This window comes from Bufo gargarizans, unplaced genomic scaffold (assembly GCF_014858855.1).
Source record: "Bufo gargarizans isolate SCDJY-AF-19 unplaced genomic scaffold, ASM1485885v1 original_scaffold_2029_pilon, whole genome shotgun sequence".
In the NCBI taxonomy this organism is placed as follows: domain Eukaryota; kingdom Metazoa; phylum Chordata; class Amphibia; order Anura; family Bufonidae; genus Bufo; species Bufo gargarizans.
In genome coordinates this window covers 70,115-93,753 of record NW_025334609.1, presented here as the reverse complement: position 1 = coordinate 93,753, position 23,639 = coordinate 70,115, and the positions used below count along the sequence as shown (strand labels likewise).

The 23,639-nt window shown below is 47.2% G+C and overlaps 1 protein-coding gene across 1 annotated transcript; it reads left to right on the top strand.

Annotated features, from left to right (window-relative positions):
• The first annotated feature begins 257 nt into the window (after positions 1-257).
• Positions 258-22,748, top strand: LOC122923874 (cytochrome P450 27C1). The gene is made up of 9 exons (XM_044274721.1): positions 258-444; positions 4,393-4,583; positions 5,005-5,204; positions 5,336-5,545; positions 5,639-5,802; positions 5,902-6,068; positions 6,810-6,888; positions 20,389-20,592; positions 21,269-22,748. The coding sequence occupies exons 1-9, from the start codon at positions 259-261 to the stop codon at positions 21,383-21,385; spliced, it is 1,518 nt and encodes a 505-aa protein (XP_044130656.1). The 5' UTR covers position 258; the 3' UTR covers positions 21,386-22,748.
• The last annotated feature ends 891 nt before the right edge of the window (positions 22,749-23,639 follow it).

Here is a 23,639-nt window from a genome sequence, read left to right as displayed (position 1 = left end):
AAGCAAAAAAAGGATCAGAAAGTCCTTGTGTCCCCACTGAAGGGGTTAATGACACTGAGGTAGAGGGGTCCCCTTGTCCCCCTGGGTTGGGGAAACTTGATGCAGAAGCCATTGATTGCAGCCTGTGACCACCCCCTTCCTCCTGTGCTGGGGGAGGGAGGCTTTAATAATGGTGTAAACTGATGCCCAGTCTCTCCAGAGCAGCGCTCACTGCACACAGGCAGGATGGCTCTGCTGGGGGGGAGGCAGCTGCTGCAGATGGAAGTTGTGGGGCTCTGCAGGAGGGGGGTGCATAGGTCCCCCAATCTCTGGGGCGCAGGGCAGGCTGTCAGGGAGATGGCGGAGGGGGTGAGGAGTCTGAAGGAGATGCCAGGACCCAGCACCATCACCAACCTGGTGGAGTTCTTCTGGAGAGACGGGTTCAGCCGCATCCATGAGATCCAGGTAAGGGGGCTGGGGGGTGATGCTGATTACTGGGGGTATGACAGATTACTGGGAGAGTAGCACACTGATTACTGTAGGGGGGGGGGGGGGGGTGGTAACACTCTGATTACTGTAGGGGGGGGTGGTAACACTCTGATTACTGGGGGGGGGGGGGGGTAGTACTCTGATTACTGGGGGGGTAGTACTCTGATTACTGGGGGGGGGGTGACTGATTACTGGGGGGGTAGTACTCTGATTACTGGGGGGGGGGGTGACTGATTACTGGGGGGGTAGTACTCTGATTACTGGGGGGGGGGGTGACTGATTACTGGGGGGGTAGTACTCTGATTACTGGGGGGGGTGACTGATTACTGGGGGATAGCACTCTGATTACTGGGGGGATAGCACTCTGATTACTGGGGGATAGCACTCTGATTACTGGGGGGATAGCACTCTGATTACTGGGGGGTAGCACTCTGATTACTGGGGGGGGGGGGGGGTGTGACTGATTGCTGGAGGGTAGCACTCTGGTTATTGTGGGGGGGAGGGGGGGGGTGGTATGTAACTGATTACTGGCTCCTCATAGATCTGTTATAATTTATTTTGGGGGGAACTTGATATACTTCTATGGGGGGGGGGGGGGATTTTTGGGTTGTATTTTGGGGGTTCTTCTCCTGGAGTTGGGGCATTATGCATTGATTGTATTTTGGTGGGGGGCTTATAGTAATGTTATACTGTGATTTTTAGGGCTTTATATTTGGGGTGTCTTATGGGGGGGCATCATCAGGTGTCATGGGGATTGAAGGGTTAATGATTTGTGAGCAGGAGTCCTGGTGTCTGAAGGTGCTGTGCTTTTCGGGGCTGTAGGGGTTAAATCTTGTAATTAAGCAGCGTTAACTCTCTCCTCTCCGGGTCCCACGTGTTCTGATTTCCAGTTATACAACCAGGGGCGTGGCTTCCATATCTGCTGTCAGCAAGCCCCGCCCACTCATGTGCAGACTAGAAGTGGGCGTGGCCGCCGAGTTTTTACATAGAGCTAAACATTGTAGCGCAGCTAAACATTGTAGCGTGCAGACCCGATCACGTGTGAGGGCTGAGATACCCTGGCCGTATCACAGGCTTAGATACAGTGGAAAGGGTCACATGACAGGCTTAGATACAGTGGAAAGAGTCACATGTCAGGCTTGGATACACAGACTCGGCAGACAGTATGGCACATTATAGGATTAGATACATGAGAGGGGAGAGGGGGAGAATCTAATCTAATCCTATAGATACACAGCTAGGATAGGCTTGGATACACGGCTCAGTGGATGGGGTTACACAGGACAGGCTTAGCTACACGGCTCAGCCGACAGTATCCCACAGGACCGGCTTAGATACACGGCTCAGCAGATGGGGTTACACAGGACAGGCTTAGATACACGGCTCAGCAGATGGGGTTACACAGGACAGGCTTAGATACACGGCTCAGCAGACGGGGTTACACAGGACCGGCTTAGATACACAGCTCAGCAGACAGTATCCCACAGGACAGGCTTGGGTACACGGCTCGGCAGACAGTACCCCACAGGACAGGCTTGGGTACACGGCTCGGCAGACAGTACCCCACAGGACAGGCTTGGGTACACGGCTCGGCAGACAGTACCCCACAGGACAGGCTTGGGTACACGGCTCGGCAGACAGTACCCCACAGGACAGGCTTGGGTACACGGCTCGGCAGACAGTACCCCACAGGACAGGCTTGGGTACACGGCTCGGCAGACAGTACCCCACAGGACAGGCTTGGGTACACGGCTCGGCAGCACGCTGTCTTTGTGACTGGTCCTTTGTTCTTCCCTGTCCTGCAGACAGGTGTTTAGTATTTAGTCGCCGCTCTCGGGGTAATCTGAGCCGCCATGGCTCCCTGCACATTCATCAGGGACCTGGATTAGGGCAGACGGATGATGGGTGTGGTGGTGCTGGGGAGCACTGTCGTTGCTCTTAGGTGTGTTCTTCACATTTCAAATGCCACAAAGTTTTTCTGAAGTGTTTTTTTTAATTTTTTTAATCACATTATTTTTTTTCTTGTTTTGCCTTTTTCAGCCCCCCCCCCCCATCTATAAACAAAAGTCTATTAGAAACTTTTCACTGTACAATTATTCTGCGTAATTTTTTGGACAATCCCTTTAATTCCTGGAGAGTTTGCTCCGTTGATTCTGGCGGCGGGATCCTCCTCTAGTCACACCTCATGCAGCTTGCTTTCGGCTGGCGGTTCTTGCTGGTTCTTCGCTGTATTTACAGAGCGCCTTTATTTTGGCGCTCTCCTATCTAGCGTTCGGATTTCCTGGGCCTCTTGCCAAGCAGCTGCCTCGCTGAAATCTCCTCACGATTCCCCTTGAGAAATGGGCAAATTGCATTCCTAAGTTATACGGAAAAATCCTCCCTCCTGAGTTTGACGTGTTCTCCTCGCACCTTATCCCGCAACTTCTGGTCACCTATGGGCATGGCCGCTACTATAGAGCTCGGTGGGGTTGTCGCCCAGCCTTCCACATGTTCATTCTGCATGGTTATAATCCTGCTTTGTCTGTGTCAGTCCTCACTGCACTTCTAGCATTCTATTCACAAAAACAGAAAAAAACATAATACAACTTACAATTTCTTCTTTGGAATTTTATAAGATGAACAAAGCAGCATAATGACAGTTTCTGCCTCCACCTTGGAAAAAATGACTCTGCAAACCAGAGAGCAGCTTTTTTTTTTTTTTTTTTTCCATCCCTTTTCTTTTTGCCGTTACAGAAATAACCCTAACCCAGCTTTTTCCATCCCACACTCCTTTTCCCACCCAACCTCCCGGCTCCTCTTCCACCTGTGGCTTCCCAGTTGCAGCTGCAACAGGCATCATATTTGGCTCCTACTACAGAGGGAGAGCTCCTCCTGGTGGACAGTAGAGGGGACTGCGCCCTGGTTTTGGGAATCTCCACAGATGACATGCAGGGAATTATGATGCAAGAAATCTGAAAAATATTGAATGGATCGGATGGTGACGAGTTCAGGGAAGCTTATTGTGAACTGTGGTCTGTGTGTAATAATCAACAAAACATTCTGCTTCTTCATAATTTCTCATGGTTTTCAAGATCTCTGCTTGCTGCCATTCAAGAAGAATCTTCATTGTTTACTTCTGGTGGATGACCATCAGTACTGATCATGGAATGGACACACGAGTGCACAGCTCTAAGGACTGTAACAAGCCCTGCACCTCTGAGTCCTTTTTGCTTGCAAAGTTTTTTTTTTTTTTCTTAAAGGGGAACTCCAGTGGTAACAATAGTTTTCTATGTGAATTCTCTTTGATGTTGCTCCTCTAGGTCTCTGCAAAATAAAATATCAGGCAGAATGTTCCTTGATCATTGCCTGACCACTCAGGAATGCCTTGGGTGAGAACTGTGGAACCTCTTAGCCAGGGGTGCACCACCAATGAGGCCAGGTGAGGCAGCACCAGGTAGGGGGGCAGCGGGAGGGCCATGGGGGGGAAAAAGGGGCTAGGTTAACAAATTGGCATGGGGAGGGTGGTGCCTTTCAGTTTTTGCCTCAGGCAGCAGAAAGGCTAGGTGCACCCCAGTGTAGTCCGCTGTTGTCGCCATATCTCTTCCACACGGCTGTGAGTTTCCTTTAGGTGATCCACGATTCTTGCCAACCAGTTATATTAACCCTCCCTTCAGTGAGGGGAAGTTCACTCATTGCCTGCGACATGCTGCACGGAGCACAGCCGGCCGCCTCTCCTGGGCCTTAGACCTTAGGACATCATGGAAATGTACTTACCTGCAGATAGTGGTTTCTACAGTCAAGGTGGTGGACGGAGCTGGAGTAGTCTCTTCTAAAAATTAGTTTAGTGGTGGTTGTGGTGGGAGCGAGGATGACTTATATCGTTACATTCTAAATGTGAGAAGTGACACAACCCGGCTATACAATAAATTCTCCTTCCATTTCTAGCGAAAGCACATCCGTGAATATGGCCGAATCTTCAAGTCGCACTTTGGTCCTCAGTTTGTGGTGTCGATTGCAGACAGAGACATGGTTGCTCAGGTTCTACGGGCCGAAAGAGACGCTCCTCAGAGAGCCAACATGGAGTCCTGGCAAGAATATAGGGACATGAGAGGACGATCCACCGGTCTTATATCTGCGTGAGTAGTAATCGTCCCCTGTAGGGTCATGATTAAAGGAGGCTTCTGAAGATGTTTAACTTATACCAGCTGCACATATATAATTATATACAGGAGATGCCCAGGTTATACCAGCTGTACATATATACAGGAGATGCCCAGGTTATACCAGCATGGTCCATATCACTATATACAAGAAGATGTATAACTTATACCAGCTGTACATATATAATTATATACAGGAGATGCCCAGGTTATACCAGCATGCTCCATATCACTATATACAAGAAGATGTATAACTTATACCAGCTGTACATATATAATTATATACAGGAGATGCCCAGGTTATACCAGCTGTACATATATAATTATATACAGGAGATGCCCAGGTTATACCAGCATGGTCCATGTCCATTATTCTTGGCTCCTGTCTCCTCCGCAGGGAAGGTAAGAAGTGGCTCGCCATGCGCAGCGTTCTACGTCAGAAAATCCTGAAGCCCAGAGACGTGGCCGTATATTCCGGGGAAATCAATGAAGTGGTCCACGACTTAATCAAGAGGATCCACTTCCTACGATCTCAAGAAGATGATGGTGAAACTGTGACCAACGTCAATGACCTCTACTTCAAATACTCTATGGAAGGTAGATCATCCTCGGCCTTGTCGGTCCTCATAGGAATTTTGATTAACTCTTATATACCAAAAACATATTTATTTTAAAAAAAAATTTTTTTTTTCTCTTATCTGTTCCGCCGTGTGCCCGGTTTCCTCCAGCTGTGGCCACCATATTGTACGAGTGCCGGCTCGGCTGCCTGAATCAGCACGTTCCCAAGCAGACCCTGGAGTACATCGAAGCCCTGGAGCTCATGTTCAGCATGTTTAAGACCACGATGTACGCCGGCGCCATACCTAAGTGGTTGCGTCCATTCATCCCCAAACCCTGGGAGGAGTTCTGTCGCTCCTGGGACGGCCTCTTCAGATTTAGTAAGGATCGAACCTTATTATAGCAGATTTTTTATTTATTTATTTTTTACCTGTTTTTTTGAATATTTATTTTTTATTTTTATTAATGTGTAGGTCAGATCCACGTGGATAACAAGCTGAGGGAGATTGAATCCCAGCTCGAGAAGGGGGAGGAGGTTAAAGGGGGGCTCCTGACGTCACTACTGATCAGTAAGGAGCTATCTGTGGAGGAGCTCTACGCCAACATGACCGAGATGCTCCTTGCTGGAGTCGATACGGTAAACAGGGCTTCAGCGGGGCGACGTATTGTGTGGGGGAGGGGTGGGTCATAGGGTGATAACGGTTAACCACTTACCCCCTGATGTCCCCTTCTTCAGACCTCATTTACACTCTCTTGGGCGACCTACCTACTGGCCAAAAACCCTAGTGTCCAGCAGACCGTTTATGATGAAATTGTCCAGAAAGTAGGGAAGGACGTGGTGCCCACCGCAGAGGACGTCCCCAGGGTGCCACTCGTGAGAGCCGTGCTGAAGGAGACCCTCAGGTGAGAGGGTGAATCCCCACCAAGGGAATAGAATATATTGGGGACCTTCACCGCAATATATAAAGTGTGCAGTACCTACCCCTGACTCTGCGGGGCACCAGCATTTTTATGTGTTTACTTTTGCCTGGCTTATATTGGTGCACTGGTCGCTATGGTTCACCTGCCTCATATGCTGGCCATGGACCTAGATTGTCTTGGCTGATTCTGCCTGCCGTGTGTGTGGATTGGGATAAGCGGCATCATGGCAGCCACTTATCTCTATATTGAAATAATATGCACCCTCAGCCAACTGCATGTATTCATGGAGGAGTCCGTTCTGCTGGGCCACCAGATGGTGCAAGAAGATTCTTAAAGGTGCTGGGCTAAGTGTGCAAGTCATCTCCTATAGCAGAATAGGACATAACTGATTGCTGGCGGTCCAACCGCTGGAACCCCCACTGGTGACAGAGAATGAGGGTTACGTTCCCCTGATCTGTTGGAGCGGCAGATCGAGCATGCACCTTACTTCTCTATTCATGGGAATGGAGGGGCAAGGTGCATGCTCGATCTGCCGCTCCAACAGATCAGGGGAACAGGACCCTCGTTCTCAGGATTGGTGGGGTGCCAGCAATCGGAGCCCCAGCGATCACTTATTCCTAACTAGGGGATAGCTTTAAAATTTGGCACAAGCTTTTTAAAGAGGACCTCTTGGGTGGAGAGTTTCTCAGTTTAGTTACTTTTACATTTTTCATTTTTTCTTAGATTATTTCCAGTTTTACCAGGGAATGGCAGAGTGACCCAGGACGATCTGGTGATCGGAGGATATTTGATCCCTAAAGGAGTGAGTTATCATGGGTCGCGTGCTTGCAGGCAAATCCACAACATTTCCTCTAAAGGGGCTCTCCCGATTTTATGTTAATGAAGCTTAATCACTCTATAGGCGAAAGTCCAACAACATTCTTCACTATTTTAAGATATCTGTTTGCTTTCAGTGAATGAGAACACTTCAAATCCACAATGGAGACTCCATTTGTGATTATGCTAATTTCTATTATTTTCTTTTTCAGACTTGGGCTACATTCACACGAACGTGGTGTTCTGCGGATTTGCAAAACACTGATACCGGCCCATGTGCGTTCCGCAATTTGAGGACCGCACATGCCGCCCCCATCATAGAAAATGCCTATTTTTGTCCGCAATTGTGGACCAGAATAGGATATGTTCTATTATTTTTGCTGAGCTGCTGTCCGCATCTTTTGCGGCTCCATAGAAATGAATGGGTCCGCACCCATTCCGCAAAATTGCAGAACTCTAGCGCTCCCTTCAGAATCGTGGCAGCGCAAAGCGATTTCCATTTCAATTAGCAAACCCGAATTGCGTAAATAGCCATTGAGAAAATTCGGGGTGCAATGTTGGTTTGTGAACACCAGATGGCGCATGGAACTACAGTCAGTTAGTTCCCGTGCGCTATACAGTAAATATCAGTTTCGCTGTGCAGATAGGAGTACTGTAGGTGGCGAGGCTTATTCCATTACAGAAGTCCCGCATAAAGTACTGCAAACTGATCGCCAGTTCAAATTTGCCCCATTTTCAGGATTAATTTATGAATAATTAAAACAACCAGAAGCGCTGAATGGAACCATACAGCGCTACAGAAGAACAAGGGCAGACTCCGCCTACTAAACTTAGTGAGCGGAGATACCGGAGGGCATAGCAGGAGAACGGAGCGGCGCCCGGGGATAATAAGTGCAGTGAGATCCCCGGGCGCCGCTCTACATGTCTGTATCGGTGAAAGGTCCTCTTTAAAATATACCGTCGGATTGGAGAAAATTCCGATCAATGGTATATTAATAGGGACTCCTGACTTTACATTGAAAGTCAATGAGGGACGGATCCGTTTCCAATTGCACCATATTGTATCAACGTCAAACGGATCCGTCCCCATTGACTTGCATTGTAATTCAGGACGGATCCGTTTGGCTCTGCACGGCCAGGTGGACACCCGAACGCTGCAAGCTGCATTTTGGTGTCCGCCTGCAGAGCGGAATAGAGGCGGAACAGAGCCAAACTGATGCATTCTGAGCGGATCCTTATCCATTCAGAATGCATTGGGGATGAACGGATCAGTTCGGGGCCGCTTGTGAGAACCTTCAAACGGAACTCGCAAGCGGAACCCCAAACGCAAGCGTGAAAGTAGCCTTAGCCAATCACATTCTGGTTCCCACGGTAATGGGAACCAATCACAGACCGGTTCTCTGGCAATCCAGCTTAATTGGTGATGACAGCTTGTCAAACAATTATGTCATATTGGTTAACAAGGTATTTAACCTTAATTTCCCCCCTCGCCTATGACAGCACCCATGGATAGCATCCGCCCCCTTCCTCAGGACAGGAAACGGGAAGCACAGCCTCTTCAAAAGGGAGGTACAACCCCCATCATGCCAGTTCTGTTTCCTGTCCTAAGGGACAGGGTGGATGCACAGCTGTAAAGAGCAGAGCTGCGGGAGCCCCTTGGTTGATGCCCGTAGGAGGAGGGCCTACCCGAGCGGCGTAAGTCTTCCTCGGAAGCCGCTGCTGAAGTCTGGCCTCTTTGGACTCCCTCTCGTCCGGTCACTCCCCCGTCGGGGCTGCTTCGGTGTCCCTGGCCTGGCGAACCTCTGCGGCCGTGCCGTATGTTCGGCTGCCGCTGGCGTTCGTGCGCGCGACGCGATTATTTCCGGGTAGGTCGGGCCGGCGCTGATGTCATCGATGGGCGCCGGATCTGGGCTTCCGGCTTTTGGCAGTGGGAGGAGGCGGGCCTTGGACCGGAAGGGGAGGGTGCTGGCGCGCGCCCGGCAAGTTCAAAAACCAGCCAGCTCTCACTGCAGGCTGGTGTTTTGGCCTGCAGTGAACTCCATAGATGAGAGCCAGTGGCAGAAAATGGAGCCCACACAGCGCGCAGAACCCACTGAAACCACCAACGAATCCTCGGTACCGGTGGGGGTAAGAGGGGCGAATGCCCTGCATTTTCCATTTATCTCAGTACCTGATGGTTGTCTTTGCTTTATGTGTTTAGACTTCTAAAGAGAGAAGGGGGTCAAGATCCAAGGAGCGGGGCTGTGCTATTTGCAAGAGGAAGCTACCGTCCGGTTGGGGCAAACCTGCATGTCAGGCCTGCGTTGGCAAATTATTGGAGGATGAGGCCCCCTCTCTCTTATCAAGCCTAAAGAGGATTATCAAGGATGAAGTCAGAGAAACAGTTAAAGAATCCTTGAGTAATCTGCTTGAAGATCGCCCTAGTACTTCCGCCGCGGTCTCTATTCCCGCTTCAAGCGATCAGGAGCTGTTATCCGGGTTAGAGGAGGAGGGAGAACTTCCATCCTCGGATCATTCACAGGACGAGCAGCTGGCGGGAAACCCTTGTTCCTCCCAGAGAACATTAATGCTCTAGTTGGGATTGTCAGGGCAACTATGGGGCTTGATGATCAAGCAGAACCCCAGTCTATGAGGGATTCCATGTTCGAAGGCCTAGGTCCTAGAAGATTGAAATGTTTTGATGTGCACGAGAATATAACTTCGGTTATTAAGAATGAATGGAGCAGGCCGGACAGAAAATTTTTCGTGCCTTCTGCCTTAAAGAGGAAGTATCCCTTTGAGGACAAAGCCTCTGCTGATTGGGATAGAGCCCCAAAGTTGGATGCTCCGGTAGCAAAGATCTCTAAGAGGGCAGCCCTCCCGTTTGAAGATGCCGGAACTCTTAAAGATGCTATGGACAGAAGAGCAGAGGTCTATTTAAAAAAGAACTGGGAGGCGACGGCTGGTTCTTTTAGACCCGCTATAGCCGCCACTTCTGTGGCCAGGTCCTTAAAGGTCTGGATGAAGGAGATGGAGGAGCAGATGAAGAAAGGGGCGCCCACGGAACAGCTCCTCTCGTCATTTCCAACTCTGTACAGTGCAATTGACTTCCTGGCGGATGCCTCAGTGGACTCCCTGAAGCTGTCAGCAAGAGCCGCAGCTCTTTCAAATTCCGCCCGTCGGGCGATTTGGCTAAAAGACTGGAAGGGAGATGCGGGGTCGAAGGCAAAATTGTGTGCTATCCCCTGTCAGGGTGAATTTCTCTTCGGGCCCACGTTGGATGATCTGCTGGAGAAGGCCTCTGACAGAAAGAATGGTTTCCCTTCTATTCATCAGCAGCCTCCTAAGAAGCCCTTTCGTTCTCAGTCGGCCAGATTTAACTTTAAGAGAAGAGAAACTCCCAGGCAGTCTGGTAATGCGCCTAGAAGGAGCAAGGGGTTTCTTTTTTCAGGTGGAGAGGCCTCTAAGAAACCTCCGCAATGACGCCAGATGCCCGGTTGGAGGTCGTCTCTCCCTCTTCGCGGATCAATGGCGGAAGATCTCAGACAGCCCCTGGATCCTCTCAATCATTTCACAGGGCTATTGCCTGAACTTCCTGAGAACTCCTCCAGAAAGGTTCGTTTTGACGGACTATCGCTCCAGCCCAGAGAAGCTAGAAGCATTGCGTCTGGAAGTGGCAGATTTACTAGAGAAAAGGGTCCTGCAGGAGGTTCCAGCTCAAGAGAGGGAGAGGGGCTATTATTCGACACTTTTTCTGGTAAAGAAGCCGAATGGCACCTTCCGAACCATAATAAATCTGAAGCTGCTCAACAAATACCTGGTGTACGAGAGGTTTCGTATGGAGACTATCAGTTCCATAATTCCAAATTTATTCCTAGGCTGCTACATGGCGGCCCTGGACCTCAGGGACGCTTATTACCACGTCCCAATCCATCCCAGTCACCAGAAGTACCTGAGAGTAGCAGTTCAGTTCCCGGACAGACTCCTGCACGTTCAGTTTCGGGCCCTGCCGTTTGGGTTGTCTCAGGCACCCAGGCTTTTTACGAAGATTGTAGCAGAGATGATGGCTCATCTGAGGGAGAAGGATCTGATTGTCATCCCCTATCTAGACTATTTCCTCCTTCTCTCTCAGACACCGGGACAATTATCCGAGGGGATTGCCTGGGTCAGGGAGGTGCTGGCAAAGTTGGGTTGGGAGTTAAATCTCCAGAAATCCAATCTCGTACAAAGTCAGATATGCACCTTTCTGGGGCTGCTCCTGGACTCCCAGAAGCAGAGGTGTTTTCTCCCGACACAGAAGGTTTCTCTGTTAGTCTCCAGAGTTCAGGACATTGTGGCTCGCCGTTCTATCTCTCTAAGAGACGCCATGTCAGTTCTGGGCCTAATGACGGCCGCAATCCCGGGGGTGGAATGGGCCCACTTTCACTCGAGGTCTCTTCAGCTGCAGATCCTGGGAGCTTGGGACAAAGATCCCCCTATCCTTGGATTCCCTCTTCTACCTGTCAACTCGTACAATAAAAGATTTAGTGGTGGACAGAACCTTCCAACCTTCAGAGAGGAGTCCCTTGGTCAAGGCAGGATCCCCTCTCTCTGACTACAGACGCAAGTCCTTGGGGGTGGGGAGCTCACACAGAATCTCTACTTCTGCAGGGACAGTGGGATCAGGAGATAGTTCCCAAATCTCACAACTTCAAGGAACTCCTGGCGATCCTCATGGCCTTGAAGAAGTGCCTCCACCTTTTAAAAGGCAGAAATGTCTTAATCTACTCCGACAACATGACGGCAGTAGCCTATATCAATCGTCAGGGGGGGACGAGATCGCTAGATCTAATGTCCCTCACCAGGGAGATTTTCGAGATAGCAGAGGATTTCCTTCCATCGATCAGGGCGGTACACTTAAAAGGAAAGGAGAATGTGAAGGCAGACTTTCTGAGCAGGCATTGTGTTCGGCAGGGGGAATGGTCCCTAGATCAACAAGTCTTCAACGACATCGTGGCTCTCTAGGGTCTCCCGGTGGTGGATCTCTTTGCCACAAGGGGAAACAGAAGAGTGAAGAGGTTCTACTCTCTATCCCCACTAGAACGGCCCACGGCGGTGGATGCTTTGGCGCAGTCATGGAGAGTGGGCCTCCTGTACGCCTTCCCTCCTATAAAGCTACTCCCGAGAGTCCTGAAGAAGATTCGGGAGGAGAAGGCCCTAGTAATTACTATAGCCCCCTTTTGGCCCAGGAGGGTCTGGTTTTCCTGGCTAAGGAGGATGTCGGTAGCAGACCCCTGGGTACTTCCCGTCTTCCCGGGACTACTAGTTCAGGGACCATTACTTCATCCACAGTTGGAGAGCCTGCACTTGACAGCCTGGCTGTTGAGAGGCAGATCCTAGAGATGAAGGGTCTTTCCGGGGAGGTGATAGACACCCTTTTAGCCAGCAGAAAACCTGTTACCTCAAAGATTTATTTGAAGGTTTGGAGGGCCTTCCTTCGATTTGCAAACAGGCCCGTTAATGTCTTGGATCCCCCGGAGTTACCTCTAGTCCTGAGCTTCCTCCAGGAAGGCTGGAATAAAAAGCTGAGGCCCAGTACTTTAAAGGTCCATATCTCTGCCTTAAGTGCTCTCTTTGAATATAGGTTAGCAGACCACCCCTGGATTAAGAGATTTGTAGTTGCAATTTCTAGACTCGCTCCCGTCCAGAAATCCAGAGTTCCCCCCTGGGATTTGAACCTAGTCCTGTCTGCTTTAACCAGAGATCCCTTTGAGCCTATTGAGGACATCTCTATTAAAATCTTAACCTTTTAAATTAGTTTTCTTGCTAGCCATTACTTCTGCTAGAAGAGTGAGTGAGATCTCGGCCCTCTCTATCGAAAAACCATATCTCAATATCTTAGAAGATAGGGTTATTTTATCTCCTGACCCTGCCTTCCTTCCAAAGGTCTCATCATCCTTTCATCGGTCTCAGGATATAGTTTTACCTTCCTTCTGTTCCTCACCCAAGAATCAGAAGGAAAGGGAATTTCATTGCCTCGATGTTAGAAGGTGTCTAATCCAGTACCTTTTGGCCACTCGGGGCTGGAGGTTGTCCTCTAAGCTGGTAGTTTCCTTTCAGGGACAGAAGAAGGGCTCCCCTGCTTCCTCTCAGTCCATAGCCAGGTATATAAAACAAGCCATCTATCTGGCATATTCCTCTAAGGGGGTTCCTCCTCCTGCCGGGTTTGGAGCACACTCAACAAGAGCAGTGTCTACATCCTGGGCAGAAAGAGCTTCCGCTTCTATCGACCAGATTTGCAGAGCAGCTACTTGGAGTTCTGCCCATACCTTCTTTAAGCACTATAGGCTGCAACTTCCTTCACAGGAGGGTTTGGGATTTGGGCGTAAAGTTCTCCAAGCAGTTGTCCCACCCTAGGTTGATCTCGCCTAGATATCCATGGGTGCTGTCATAGGCGAGGGGGGAAATATAGGATTACACTTACCGGTAATCATTTTTCCTTGAGCCTATGACAGCACCCGCCTAATTGCCTCCCCTACAAAAAAAAAAAAAAAAAAAATATAAATATATATATATATATATATATATATATATATATATATATATATATATAATATAAAAAAAATATATATAATATAAAAAAAAAAAAAAAAAGATTTTTAGAATATATAGAGAGATATATGCGTGTGTCTGCACGCAGAGAGGAGCATTTTTGTTCTGTTGTGGTTTTGTGGTGTAGTGTTTTTGTCTCTTTAGTTCTTGGACTAGGACTGGCATGATGGGGGTTGTACCTCCCTTTTTGAAGAGGCTGTGTTTCCTGTCCTGAGGAAGGGGGCGGATGCTATCCATGGGTGCTGTCATAGGCTCAAGGAAAAATGGTTACCGGTAAGTGTAATCCTATATTTCCGTGAGAACCGGCCTGTGATTGGTTCCCATGACCGAGCTATAAAAAGACCTGGCAGTGAAGAAAATGGCAGATTACCGTTATTGGAAGACAGGCTGCCATTTTTTTTATATTAATTAAATACAGTGACATTGCTTTGATTACTGCTTTGCACACTCTTGGCATTCTCTTGATCTAAGGCCCCTTATATATGAACAGCTAGTCCATTGTACAGTAGTTTATTAATTTTTATTTATTTTTAACCCCTCTAGCCCTATTTTTAACCCCTCCAGTCCCTCCTCGCCTGTGTGAAAGGGGCCTTAGATCCTAATGTAGCCATACTGAGAGTGGGGGGTAAAGTGTAAAGTAACACCATATACAGTAATATATTTGTACTGTATGCATTTGTTTTATTTAATTAGGCTATCTTTCTATGCTTATTTTAATTTTATTTTTTTAATCATTAGGAGTATGTTATCTCGCAGTGCTATTTGTTAAATAAACTTAGATGCAAGACCAGCAGAAGGTGTGCGCACCAAAAAGTTTTACTATTAGATAGATAGATAGATAGATAGATGGCTTAATAATATCATACTTGGTTTGGATTGCACCAGTATGATAGTAATAAGCGCTGTAGCCGGGTTATATTACTGCCTGTGTAATTTTAACATATTCTTATATGTACTGAACATATTTTTAAATAAAAAAAATACGTACAGTACAAATGTTTTCTATACCATAGATGTCAATATCCTCTGTAGTAGCATGCCCTTTGTACAGGAGTTTCCTTGGTGAACAATGAATACGAAATTTGGGGGATGGGTGTGCGCATTGTACGGCAACTGGGTTAATGGAAATTCAATGCCACAGTCTTTGTACTCCTTCCTCCTCTTTTCTACCTACCTATCTATGTACATTATACTGTACAAAACACTATCTAATTCACACTTTTCCCACGGTCATGTGAACCAATCACCGTCAAGTTCCCACGCTATTTAGGTTAATTGGTTATATGTTGCCGACCTGCCATAACCAATTAGCCTTAATAGCGTGGGAACTTGACTGTGATTGGTTCACATGACCATGGGAACTCTCATTGGCTGAATCTTCCATATTAATTGAATGGAGCAAATTTTCTTATGAGTTATCATACCGTTATGCAGCAAAAATTTTATTTTATTTATTAAATAAAATTGAACAAAGATTTTTGTGAGAACGCCCCACTGTCCTCTGTTACTATTTTATTGGCTTACTGGCTGAAGTGAAGTGTAGAAGATGCAGTGGGGCACAGGACAGTACAGTAGGGTGCAGTGGGGCACAGGACTTTAAATTTTTTTTTTTTTTTTATGATTTAATGTTGAGGTGCCATCGCCCGACTCCTGTATAGTGTCGGGATGACTATGGGCTGTATCAGGAGCCGGATAGCGATATTAACCCCTTAAGGACTCAGCCCTATTTCACCTTAAGGACTTGGCCATTTTTTGCAAATCTGACCAGTGTCACTTTAAGTGCTCATAACTTTAAAACGCTTTGACTTACCCAGGCCGTTCTGAGATTGTGTGTGTTCTCCCTCCCCCCCCCCCCCCCGTCACATATTGTACTTCATGACACTGCTAAAATTGGGTCAAAAAAGTTAATTTTTGCATAAAAAAATACATTTTTTACCAAATTTTTGAAAAATTAGCAAATTTCAAAGTTTGTTTCTATACTTCTGTAGAACATTGTGATACCCCCAAAAATTGTGATGATTTTACATTCTCCATATGACTACTTCATGTTTGTAGCATTTTGGGAATGATATTTTATTTTTTGGTGATGTTACAAGGCTTAGAAGTTTAGAAGCAAATTTTGAAATTTTATAGAAATCTTCAAAATCCCACTTTTTATGGACCAGTTCAGGTTTGAAGTCATATTGTGAGGCTTAGATAATAGAAACCTCCCATTCTAGAAACTACACCCCTCAAGGTATTCAAAACTGTTTTTTCAAACTTTATTAACTCTTGTGGAAGACCTAAAGGGTTAATAATGGCAGATGGAGAAACAATTTCGAAATTTCTATTTTTGGAAAGTTTTCCAATTATAATCAATTTTTTCCAGGAGTAAAACAAGGGTTAACAGCCAAACAAAACTCAAAATGGGTTGCCCTGATTCTGTAGTTTGCAGAAACACCCCATATGTGGTCGTAAACTACTGTTTGGCTAAACGGCAGGACATAGAAGAAGGGGAACGTCATATGGTTTTTGGAAGGCAGATTTTGCTGGACTGGTTTATTTACACCATGTACCCTTTCAAGCCCCCTGATGCACCCCTAGAGTAGAAACTCCATAAAACTGACCCCATCTAGGAAACTACGGGATAAGGTGGTTGTTGTTTTGGGACTATTTTAGGGGTAAATATGATTTTTGGTTGCTCTATATTACTTTTTTTGAGGCAATGTAACAAAAAAATTAAATTCTAAAATTGTTTCTACATTCGCTATCTAGTTTTGTGGATCACCTAAAGGGTTAACATAGTTTGTAAAGTAACTTTTGAATACCTTGAGGGGTGTAGTTTCTTAGATGGGGTCACTTTTTTGGGAGTTTCTAGTCTAGGCTACATCAGGGGGGGCTTCTAATGGGACATGGTGTAAAAAATCAAAATCTGCCTTGCAGAAACCGTGTGGAGTTCCCTTCGTTCTATGCCGTGCGGCTATATAGCCATTTACGACCACATATGGGGTGTTTCTGCAAACTACAGAATCGGGGCCATAAATATTGAGTTTGGCTGTTAACCCTTGCTTTATTACCGGCAAAAAGGATTCAAATGGAAATTTTGCCTAAAAATTGGTGTTTTGGCACAGTTTTTTTATTTTATATTTTTACCACCGTTCATCCGAGGCGTTTGGTCAAAAGTTATTTTTATAGCGACGACTTTTACGCACGCGGCCCTCCAGATGTTGTAAAACTACAATTCCCACCATGCCCTGCTGATGGCTGTAGGTTGTCTGGGCATGCTGGGAGTTATAGTTTTACAACATCTGGAGGGCCGCAGTTTGAGGATGCCTGCACTAAAACTAATATTTTTTTGGGGAAAGAAAAATTGTTTTCGTGTCTCAAGTCTGAGAGCCATAGTGTTTTATGTTCTCTAGTGAACTGTTGGGTATTATAAAAATGTAGTACTCCATGGAAGTGTGATACTCCCTGAAGCAATCGATAATGCAGAGGCCCGGATGATCGGGGCACGTGTCACATTGAGTTGTGGTGTCCTTCCGTATCCCCCTCTTGTGACACACTCTGCACCTTTTTTTGGGTTCGTCCCTTCTTTCCAGTATGGGGGACCACACCTGGAAAGTGTTGGCCAGGGACGATTCGGGCGCCTCCAGTTCCCGAGGTACTCCGGCCTGCTCTTTCCCGGTCCGAAAAGATCAGGTCTTTGAGGACTGCCTCATAGAATTGGAGGAATGTCCCTGTGCTGCCAGCGCTCCGGGACAGCACAAAAGAGTTGTACAAGGCAACCTGTACCAAGTAGACCGCAACTTTTTTGTACCATGCCCGGGTTTTGCGTATGGCGTTATATGGCGTGAGGACTTGATCAGAGAGATCAACTCCTCCCATATACCGATTGTAGTCGACGATACAATCGGGCTTGAGGACCGTTGCCGCGGTACCTCGCACAGGGACTGGGGTGGTGCTGTTACCGTGGATTGTGGACAGCATAAGGACATCCCTCTTATCCTTATACCTGACCAGCAACAGGTTTCCACTGGTAAGGGCACGGGTCGCACCCCTGGGGATAGGTACCTGGAGGGGGTGGGTAAGGAGGTCGCGTAGATTTCGTGACAGGTTTCCACGTGGATCTGGCGGCAAGGGACCTGAACAAGGGAATGCTGGTATAAAAGTTATCCACGTACAAGTGGTAACCACTATCCAGCAGTGGGTACATAAGGTCCCACACGAGTTTCCTGCTAACACCCAGAGTGGGGGGACATTCTGGCGGCTGAATACGGGAATCTTGCCCCTCGTACACACAAAATTTGTAAGTGTACCCTGAGGTACTCTCACAAATTTTGTATAGCTTCATGCCATACCTCGCCCGCTTTGTGGGAATATATTGGCGGAAACTGAGTCTCCCCTTGAACGCGACGAGAGACTCACTTTTCTCTTCTTTCCCTGCCGAACGGTGCCTCTCCCTCACTGACCCTAACCTACCTGGGTGGCGATGGGTGCAGGAGGGTGATGGATGGCGACTAGGGGGGACACAGGAGCTGGTGCTGCCGGGTGCTCGTGCAGAACAGGAAGAGGAGGGGAGAGAGGAGCGCAGGAAGTTTGAATCTCGCGCCTCTCTCCCCTGCACCAATCAGCACCCTGGACAGCAGTGTTCAGCACCAGGGCCAGCACCGCCTCTCCAAATTTTCGTACTGCGATTGGTAGTGTGTAATTACGCCACCGATCGCAGTCTTTTTCCGGTTCATCGGGTCACAGGACACCCGAATGGACCGGAAACGCAGAAAACCGCAGGTCTGAATTGACCTGCGGTTTTCTGCGATCGCCGATACGGGGGGACCCCCCCCCCCCCGCGTTGTTACGGGATGCCGGCTGAATGGACGCCGGCATCCCGTTGCGATTAACCCCCGCGGCGCCGGAATCCCGATTTAAAGTTAGGGCGTACCGGTATGTCCTGAGTCCTTAAGGACTCGGGGGGGGGGGGGGGGGGGGGGGGGGAAATAGGGCGTATCGGTACGTCCTGAAGGGGTTAACTTTAACTCAACACTGCCATCTACTGGCATTGGTGTGTATTGATGGACTGGAGGAGATAAAATCGTGTTTAGTTAGTAACGAATTGCGAAATAAGGGAGCGGTAGCGATGACACATCTGAAGCCTTACTGACACCCTGGCAGAACCCAGTGGACCCCAGTATAGGTTAGGTTAGTAGAGTCTATCCGTCACGGGTGGTGTCTTATGATGGATTCAGCACTGTGTTGTATTTATTTATTTTATTTTTTGTGCTAAAAAAAGATTTGCATCGCTAGTACTCGCCTCAGCTGAGGGTTTGTTACAATTGTATCCAGTCTAGGCAATGCTCTGTAAACTAAACAGATTCCAGACTGATACATTGTATCCAACTAGCAGCGTCATGCGGCTCCTACTGTGTGTAGTTCAGAGCATTGTCTAGACTGGATACAATGTATCCTGTTATCAGCTGAGAGTTTCGCTATGTACTGGCTCTGAATGTAACCAAGAGTGTTCTCCTTCACTGACAGCAAACGGACATCTTGAAAATTGTGATAGACTATGTGACAGTTGTAAAATGTTGCATTATACAGGTAATTATGTCTTATCTTGTGTTTTACAAAAGAAATGTAGCGGAGTTAAAACAGAGGAAAGTATCTCTGCTTCCCCGTCATTCTAGAGCCCTTTTAGTTAAAGGGAACCTGTCGCCGGGATTTTGTGTATAGAGCTGAGGACATTAATTGCTAAATGGCCGCTAGCACATCCGCAATACCCAGTCCCCATAGCTCTGTGTGCTTTTATTGTGCAAAAAAAACGATTTGATACATATGAAAATTAACCTGAGATGAGTCCTGTGTGAAGGAGCCCAGCACCGCCTGCATCCTCAGACTCTCCTTCTTGCTCCCAGACATCAGAAATCCATAATCTCGCGAGCTAGCGCATGCGCAGTTCGTTCCCTGAGGCTGATGCCAGCACAGGGAAGGAACACTATGAGGACACTGCGCATGCGCTAGCTCGCACATCGTGAGATTACGGCGCTCTAGCTTTCTGACGTCGGGGAGCAAGGAGGAGATTCTGAGGATGCAGGCGGTGCTGGGCTCCTTCACGCTGGACTCATCTCAGGGACAGGACTCGTCTCAGGTTAATTTTGCATATGGATTGGATCAGTTTTTATACACAATAAAAGCACACAGAGCTATGGGGACTGGGAATTGCGGATGTGCTAGCGGCCCTCTAGCAACCCATGTCCTCAACTCTATACACAAAATCCCGTGTGGTGTGGTGTTTTTTTTTTTTTTTTTTTTTTTTTTTTAAGGTGTTATCCCATGATTATTGTGGGAATAAAATATGAAAATCAGATATCTCATAGTACATGACAATCTCTTCCTAAGAAAGCTAGAACCAGCCCTGCACCTCACATGGATCCAGAGATCTCCCCAATCATTGCTCCAGTTGCTCTGATAGATTTATATGAAGCAGGCAACTCCGGCTGAGTGCTGCAGCTCAGGGGGCGTGTCCTCTCTCCTGCAGTTTCTCCCTATCACAGCTCAGGTGGACAGAGAAATAGGAAAAAAAACAAACAGCAGGTGGCGCTGTACAGATAGATTTTATTGCATAGCTCAGTGGCTATAGTAAATTTGAATTACCTGTAATTACAGAAGTTTTCAGATCCGGGTGCCGGTAAGAAAACTGCAGAATATTGTTCATGAGCCAACCCCTTTAAATTATGTGAGGCTGCTGTGCTTGTAGCCAGGATTTTTAGTATCTGTACCTGGGAAAGCTCGGTGACGGTCGTTTGTTTTGCAGCAGTTAGTCATCATGTTGCCATGCAGGAGTTCGGTGACCACTGTAATGGTGGCCTTATGGGTTGTCACTCTGCTTTGCCAGACCAGGAAGTTGACTCTATGGGTGTTGATGTCCTGTGTGTGTCCCCAGACCCAGCTGGCGTTGTGCCACTATTCCACCTCGTATGATGAGGACTGCTTCTCTGCGGCAGAAGAATTCCGGCCCAGTCGCTGGTTGCGGCACGGACACCTGGACAAAGTCGAGAACTTTGGCTCCATTCCATTTGGCTATGGAATCCGCAGCTGCATCGGGAAGAGAATCGCGGAACTGGAGATTCACCTGGCGCTTATACAGGTAGCTGGGGCATGGGAGGAGTGTGCACCTAACCCACCTGCAGCCAATGTGAACAGCCTGCCCCCTGGTGGGGTATTTGCAGAGACGTGGCCATATGTCAAGAGGAGGCGGAAACTGCTGAAAGGATAACCCTGCTGTAGGGCTGCAAAGGATTGTGCATATTACACCCTTTGTGTGCTGGCTGAGCTGGTAATGCAGGTGGTTCCTGGATGCCTTGAAAAGGAACCCCCTCTATTGGCCAGAGCTATGCCCTGCATGAGATGGCACCCAGTGAGTGACATTGGTGGCATGTAATTATTATTTTTCCTGAGGTTTTTAAACTGCGGTTTAATGTCTATTCATCGTAGGGTATTTGGGGAACAGGACCCTCACAATCGGCATGTCTTTATGACCCCGGTTTTATAATAGATATCCAAGCTGATCCGCCATTATACCAGTCACCGGGTCTTGGTGTCTTTGCTGCCAGTCACCACTAGGAGGCGCACACTTCCTGTAGATCTCAATAGGTGAGCTCCCCCTAGTGGTGTCCGCTGGTAACCAGAATTTTATTTTATTATTCTGGGGCTTTGGAGCTCCGACCGCTATAAGAATATTTTTAGAAAATTAACTGGTTGAACATTTTGGACCCAATTAGATTAAAAACCAGATCTACCTAATTTTTCACATTTTCCCACAGCTCCTTCAGAAATTTGAGATCAAGACGTCACCGAAGACTCAAAGTGTCCTTCCAAAAACACACGGACTGCTCTGCCCAGTGGGCGCCATCAATGTATGTTATGTGGACCGTAAGTGACGGAGGTGCGATCTCAAGCCACTGAAGGACTACAACCCCTATTGGGAGAATTTATGAATTCCAGACTTGGGATTTTTAAGCGGCGGAGCGTTTGATGTGAAGGAGATTGTGACAGACGTTCTTTCTTGCACTTTCCTTGTACTGTACGAAGTAACCAAGAAATCTGCCCCAAGACAGGAAATGGAAGGGACGACTTCCCAAATTGCCTCCCCCTAGTTTATTGGGCCCCAGGACATCTTGGCATCATCTGATGTGGCAGATTATGGTACAGAACATTTTGGCATCATTTTAGTTTATAATAGATTTTAATTTTTCTTGGATTTTCCTCTAAATTAAATGTTCTGCAAATTTCTAATAGACTTTGATTTTCAATTCCACACTATTGTCAACATCTCTGCTGTCGGTCATTGAGTAGGAACCTTCTACTTGCACAAACTCCACCCTGCTCACACAGCTGAGGGCTTGTTACAATTGTATCCAGTTTAGTCCAGTGTATCAGTCTGGGGTCCATAGAGGATTTCTGACACTGGATACAATTGGACAAAGCCTCTCGGCTGTGACTAGTATTCAGCCTATGATAAAGTTAATGTTCCATTCAGTGACAGCAAGTGGGCATGGATCTGAAACATGGTTTTATTAGAAAGTTTCACATCTCTTTCATATACAAGAATGAAGCCTTAGCTCTACACGAGCAGAAGACCTGATTCCCTACATTGACTTAGTAACTAGAAATTCTTAAGTCGCCCGTTGTCTCAAGTTATTAATTTCCTATCCAGCCCTTGATACATCGATTTCAATGTCACCTGGATTTACTATAGAATCCTGAGTCAGGAATTTGGGAAAGCTGGGTGTCCTGAATCTGTGGTATCGTGTAGTGTGACCAGTAAATAAATAAATGGGAAGTTCTGCGACTTTTTGATACTTTGTTGCAATTCTTCACATTTTATGAGATCTTGGCTTTCTGACAGGTAATGAAACCATGTATGTTTATTAAACCCCTACAGACCCTATTGCTTCTCACAGCTGAGGGTTTGTCTCAGTTTATACAGTATCGATGTTGTCAGCCTGGAGCGTTTTCTAGATTGGACACAGTTGTGGCAAACGCTGCGAGAAGCTTTACAGTATGTTTGCAAGGAGGATTTTGGACACTGGTTTCAGTGCGTAAAACTGGGCCGAATCTGTGCTGAAACCGTCTCCCATTGTTTTCAGTAGGAGGCCGCGCTGCAGCTCATACGGCCAAGGATTTTCAAAATCACGACAAGACTGTACAGGTCCATTCTTGGCACAGTTACCGCGTGGATCCTCACAAAGCCGCGGCGGGAGCCTGCTCGTGGTTTAGTTCCATTCAATGGGGGGGTGGATGCATGAAAACCCACAACATTCTGCCTTGTGATATGCAGCAGATTTTGCTGTGGACAGAATCCACTGTCTGACCATACCCATAGGTTTCCATTCACTGACAGAAAGCAGAGATCTTGGAAAAGTTAAAGTGGCAGAACTTTTCTTTATAAAAGGACGCGTTATTTACACAAAAATCCTTTAATTGTCCTATGCCATAGACTGATTCCAATGGAGTTGCAGCAGCCTGTGACCACTGGTGCACTCAAATGAGGGAACACAGGACCCCGTATTCTCATGAATAATGGGGGCCCCACTGCCTGACACCCAGCAATCACACAAACATGGATACTTGTTTGTCATGGGACAACTCCTTTAATTCTCTATTCTTGATGTCCTTGCTTTTAATCGGTCCACAAAAGGCCTCGTTCACACGACTGTGTGCTATCCGTTTTTTCCATCGCCTGTTCATTTCTGTGGGTTCATGCACACACCTGTTTCTTCTTCACAGATCCGATCGTCAAATCTCCCCACAGGTCCTAATCCTGTCCATATTTGCAGATTAGCATAGCCCTTTCGAGAGTGAAAAAAATAAAATGGAATGCACATAATTTTCGCTCATTTTCATTTTCACTTTTTTTTTTTTTTTTTTTGCAGACCGACAATTAAAAACTATTTTGTGCATGAGGCCTAATGTTTTACTTCAGTTGCATCCAGAGCAGTATTCACTATTCTGCCGAGATCTGAGAAACCCCTGCTGGTCCAGTGTCTGCACAGAGCTCTGCTGTGTTGCTCTGTGAGAGATGTAGTGTTATGTTTTTTTGTTTTTTAATACAGTAGGAATTAAAAAACGTGTCCCACAATGCACTGCATCTTGTGAATGCAGCTCTGGATGTGACAAGTATATGTATTTCTT